General features: G+C 37.7%; 1 protein-coding gene across 1 annotated transcript in view; it reads left to right on the top strand.

Moving 5' to 3' along the window:
* The window catches only part of SPOPL (speckle type BTB/POZ protein like), a 49,598-nt gene extending 43,937 nt beyond the window's left edge, over window positions 1–5,661 (top strand). Inside the window, exon 11 of the mRNA XM_070731451.1 lies at window positions 1,628–5,661. Within this exon, the coding sequence (XP_070587552.1) occupies window positions 1,628–1,772 (145 nt within the window). The 3' untranslated portion in view covers window positions 1,773–5,661. The remainder of the gene's footprint in view (window positions 1–1,627) is intronic.
* The last annotated feature ends 339 nt before the right edge of the window (window positions 5,662–6,000 follow it).

Raw genomic sequence — 6,000 nt, forward strand, 5'->3', positions numbered from 1 at the left:
ATGTCCTGAAGCAGTTTGCAGGAAGAATGCCAAGAGAAAGAACAAGAGCTGAGCAGACATTTTGGAATTCAAACCAGGAAGCCATATAAACTATCATTGTCCTCTGCAAATTGCTGCCTCTGTTGTCATCCCTTAAATAGGCTAGGGGAGTGGACAATTAGCCCCAAGCCTACTCTTGAGGACACCTCCTGAGGAACCACTCCTCCCTTTTGGCACCGAATCCTGTCCAGCCTCCTCACTGTCTGACTCGGGTGCCAGCTGTACAGGCTGCTGGTGCATTACCACATCAGCCTCTTTTCTGGCGGGATCCTCTACCAGCAGCATGGACTGCTAGCGGGCCACAACAGATTTGCAGAAATGTTAAGCAGGATTTCCCAGTCTTTCAGGTACTGAAAGGAAAAATAGTTTTTTGCAAGCCTTGATTGTCAGAATGAGGGTAATTAAAGTCCGTTTGAACCTTAAATCATTCTGGAGGCGATGGATTGAGAGAGCAGACATTTGTTGTCAAATCAAGATTTCTTTTTATTACAAAAGTAGAAAATTAAACATGTCATAAGAGACAAATGAAAAAACACATCTTCACATAATGGCAGCTAATACAGGACTGACTATATCAAAAATGGAGAAAAGTATAAAGGCGGATGTGAGCTGATTTTACATCATAACAGGAGGAGCTAATAAAACACAGTTAACTATTTAATTACTGAATGACTCTGAATGTCTCTGGGGCTGTCAATATTCAGCGCGACACCCTTTCTTTGGCAGTCATCAGGGACATTGGTTCACATAAGGCACATTTTCTTGGATAGGTATTCGTGTTGGTCAGCTGGCAGTGGTTTATTCAACATGTCAGCAATTTGTTCAGTTGTAGGCACATAAAGTAATTTCACGAATCCTTGTTTTACGTATTCTCTTGCATTCTTATATCTTATGTCGATGTTCAGATATGAACGTAACTGAAACATTGTCCTCCATAATAACAATTGGTTTCATGGGATCGCCCCAAATACTATCAACGAGAGCAGAAACACAGGTTAATGCATTACAACAATCAGAAACACAAGCATATTCAGCTTCAGTGGAAGAACAAGAAATAAAATTCTGTTTTCTAACTTTCCAATTAATTGGACAACCATTCAAAAAACATTATATAACCTGAAGTACTTTTTCGTGTTTCTTTATCACCTGCCCAATCAGCATCTGCATAACAAATTAATTCAGGAAACTTGTCGTGTTTCGGCTCTAGGAACAACTTCATGTTCTTCGTGTGCTTCATGTATCTCAGCAGTCTCTTTATGCATGTCCAGTGAAATGTAGTTGCTTTGCCAACGTACCTTGACAAAGGATTCACACTCAGTGAAATGTTGGGTCTTGTCCAACTGCTAATGTATAACAGTGACCCGACATTTCACTCTGGGGCTGTCAATATTCAGTGTGACATTGATCACACAAGTTGGCTAAAACTTAAAAAAAAAAAAGCTTTTATTTCAGTTCCTTACCTTCCCAATATCTGCACTTGGAAGTAGGTCTTGTTCATCTTATTGTACCTTAAACCTTTGAGTAGACAAGCTTGTGGCATTTTGCAAATCTTTTCAACCCATGTTTTGTGCATCTTTTTTCTTTACAGCCAAGCCACAGACATAACAGAAACTGCAGGATGGAAATCGATGGTCAACTCCCATCCCCACTTGGTCGCTGAGGCCTTTCGGGCCCTGGCCTCTGCACAGTGTCCGCAGTTCGGTATTCCACGCAAACGACTAAAACAGTCATGATATCTTCCATGAACTCTCGGGAACTAACGCCTCCTCGTCCATATCCAGAAGGGGTTTGAGCAAACCAACTGCTCAAAAATGTGACCTTCTCTGCAGAACAGAACCAGAAAGCTTTTAAAGAACGGATAAAATATATGGTTTAATAATCAGCTTTAAATCAGACTGATAATTCTCCAGTTCACTGAAAGGCCTTAACGTCAACTATTCTAGTTCATTTGTGCTTTTCCTGTTTTTTTTGTTTTTTAAATGGTGCCTCGTCGTTTTTGACTCGGCTTTGTAGGATTGCACTAGCTCCATAAGGCAGTAATGCTGATCAACGAAGACCGTTTTCAAAAGGATCTTCTTCTCTTTTCCTTTTCTTTTCTTTTTTTTAAAATCCCAAAATGAAAATCATTGGTTGGTCTTATGGTAACTGGATTTCAACTAGCCCCCTGTTAAAAGCACTTGAACTGGGGGCAAACAAGCGCTCCAGTCCAAAATATTGTATTTAGGATGCATCTGCCTATCTTCAAAGAGTGCTGTCAGGCATGCGGTGGCAATATACTACTCTGAATATAATTTATTTTTCATTGGTTCAGGTGACTGAGGGAAATATGCAATGTCTTGGCTCAGAAATGTATTTTACTAGTATTTATAAATGCTTACTATGTGAGTGTGCCCATCAGTGGAAAAAAATAGTAACTTTTTTTTGGCCCATGTTGCTTTATGATCCATTGTTCTTTTACCTTGTACTGAACCAGAGTAAGAGTTGGTACGGAGAGGAAATAAGGGATATGTGCTGTGGAAGAAATGGTTATTTCTCAAATAGAATACTTGGGAGATTAAGGATGCTTAAGAGCGACCAAATGTCGATTTCAGAAATGGGCCAAAATGGAATCTCAGTATGCACTTTTAATGTGTAACTTTTGTATGTTGTGTGGTACATATATATTTTGGTTTTGATAAATATGGTACAGTACTTGTGGCCTAACTTTTGAAATAATTAAGATGCCCACAGCCACATGGGATTTAGTTTTGTTACTGCAAACAAGGAGCGCATGACTTAGAGATGCTGATTTTAACTTAATATCTTCGAGTGTTCATGTTAGAACCCATTCTGTTTCCACACTTTGGGTAGGCTTAACTCTGTTCCCTTAGTGTGTGTATGCACAAGCCTATTCTCACTAGTGAAAATTGCACACACACACACAAACACACACACACACTTAGCAGGAAGACTAGAAGTCTGAAATGTCAGTATTTATAAGCACTGACCTACTCTTTTTAGCCTTCATTGTTATGCTAGCATTGTGGATGGTATTGGAATTCTGGCTAATATCTACCGTATGTGAAAAGGATCTTATAAACAACCTTGTAAACTGCTTGTAACGAAGAAAGGGTTTTCTAAATAATTACTATAATTATTATTACTATTACTCAAAATTTAGTTTTAATGCCAACACTTTCCGTGTATGTGTTAGCATTGTTTACAATTGGAGGGATTTCTTTGCAAATATGCACATTAGAAATGTTTTATTATCATGGATTTACCTTAATAATGGTGATGTGATATATCTGCTGTGTGGGAGAAATTGCATTGAACCATAAGTAAAGGGAATTTCTTGTGCTTTTGCATAAAAGGTTTTAGGTAGCCCATTTGACTGACATGCTCAATTAATGAAGGTTTCCTTAGTTTTTCAAAAGATATTCCCTCTGTTTTCAGCAGGGAAGCATTAATTCAAAGATCTAAGGCACATTTATTCTGCAAGATTTATTATTTTGAATATATATAAAGAACAGTTGGAAGCAAAAGAAAAAGAAAAAAGTGCTTCCAAACCAATGCTAAAACTTGAAACAAATCTCAAATCTCCATTCTGGCTCAACTCTTTCTTTCACAGAAAAGGTCAGTGCAGAATTTGAACATGCATCCTTGAAGCGTAGTTAAAAGGACCATTTTTGTGGTTTCAATGGGCCTGAACATTACTCAGTGAACCAAAGTGGTACAGCAGTGTTCTATCAAGAGATGTGTTATAGTTTGTAATATTTCTAGGAAGTTTCTGTTTATCTAAATTAAGATTATGTACAGGTAGGTGTTCTTACCAGTGAAATTAAAAGAATGTAATGTCCCACAGTGATAAAAGAAGATTTTGCTGCACGGTAAACAACATATTCATATAAGCAACTTTGCATATTGGATGTTGCAGCTAAAATATAAAAGTGACTTGAATATTTAATAGAATATTTAATAGAGTATCCATTTCAGCTTCTTCAGCAGTCAAGTAGAACATCTCAAACATTTTCGTTAAACATTTAAAAAATCTTAATAGCACACTCTACCAAAAATATCAAGCACTGTGTGATAAGAATGAAGTACTTGTTTAAGACATCTTATCAAAATTTACAAGATGTTGCCATAGATGACCTTAATAGCCAATTGTATGAATTGAACTAATATATTGTTTTACTTGTTGGCTATAGCAAAATAGTAAAGTAAAATTAATGTTGTTTTCTATGGATATGCTACTCCATCTTTATTTTCTCAAGGAACCACATTCAGTGTTGGCATTCTTCCAAAAGAGCTGGCAAGAACAATCTGTATTTTCTATGTTTCTTTACCTTCTGGTTGAGATCTGGAAGGTTTGTGAGGACGGGAAGCCCACCCTTACTCCCAGATTTTCAGCTCAAATATAAAACTGCTGTGTTTGGCTTGCCTGTTCTGCTTCTCTCCATCGGCCTTCAGTATCAGACCTTTTTCCCTAACCCCAAAGAGAGCAGCCTGCACGTCTTGTGTAATGGTGTATGGGTTTCGTAAGATTTGTTTTCTGAAACATGGGACTCTGATTTCTGCTAAAAGCGATAGTTACCATTTAAGTTACTTACGTTGATGATTTTTCAATGAAGGAAGCCTCAGTAACTCATCCAGATTTTGGCAGTCCATTTACTGCATGCTGACGTATAGTGCCCGGTAGTTTTTTGAACTGCAAGCTGATGAAATAATTTAAAAAAAAGAAAGTTGTACGAGAATTTAGAGAGAAAGATTGATATAGAAATCATTAACATTATATCTGGCCAGCTCATCACAGTTGTTCATCTCAAAAACTCGAGATGCCAAATATTTTTTAAAAAAATATTATTGTCTCTTGTAGCCAATTTTAGGTTGAAAACAGCTCTGGATATCCTAGAAAGAGAGTTATTAAGATGAGGCATAGCTAAGGTATGTGTGGCTGCTTTTGTTTTGTAATTCCTTGATTTAAGTATGGCAATGTGATGAGTAATGGCTATTTGAGAGTAATTGGCAAGGCACTAATGGCCCTATTATAAAGGGGTTCTTTCAAGTTCAAGGAGTTGATATTTTTGTCAACTTCCTACAGAAGGTATTAGGATAACCATTGGGGCATGCTTTGTTTTCAAACTATAAAATATTTTTTAAACCAATTGATGTGTAGCCTAAATTTAATTTTTATTGACTGGATTGATCGGAATCCTTCCTATGGACTCTAATTAGTTTCAGCGCATTGTACAGTTGCATTGATTTTCTTGCTTTTTGCTTGCAGCAAATGGACTATCTCTGAAATGGATGCACATTATTTTTATCAGTGTTTGTTGTGGTTTGCGTTTATCATACTCTTGTAGTCTAGTTTATGCTGGGTTTTGATATGTTCCAATGAAGGTATATTTTTGAGTCCTGTTTTAGAATTGAAAGATTGGAAGAATTCAAGCCTGTGCTTAATTGGAAATTATCCATATTACCTATCATGTTAAGACACTTGCATCAAACCATCCAGCCTTTTATATCTGTCTGATGTTAACAGTGAAATATTTCAGTGAGATACTTTTTGTACCTTGTTGCTGAAAATATTTTTGCATTTCAGGACATCAAGTTACAATAAAGTTGTTACTTATAAAGAAATATGTGCACATTGATGTCTTTGGAATATTGACTTTGCTACAATTCAGATTTTTTTTTGCCTCTTCTTCCAAACTATTTTCACCTTATGAACCCGAGCCGCCGCTGCTGGGATGCCCCGCCTCCGGACTTCCGTTGCCATCCAAAGCGCTGGGATTTCCATGAGCCTCCCCTCACTGGGAATCCCCACTTCTGGACTTCCATTGCCAACTGAAGCGCCCGTTTTTGCGTTGCTGGGATTTCCATGAGCCTCCCCTCGCTGGCATTCCCTTCATTTTTGCCGGTGCTGCTTTGAATTCCAGCGAGGGGAGGCTCAGGGAAATCCCAGCAACACAAGAACGG

The sequence above is a fragment of the Erythrolamprus reginae genome, chromosome 1 (genome assembly GCF_031021105.1).
Source record: "Erythrolamprus reginae isolate rEryReg1 chromosome 1, rEryReg1.hap1, whole genome shotgun sequence".
Taxonomy (NCBI): Eukaryota; Metazoa; Chordata; class Lepidosauria; order Squamata; family Dipsadidae; genus Erythrolamprus; species Erythrolamprus reginae.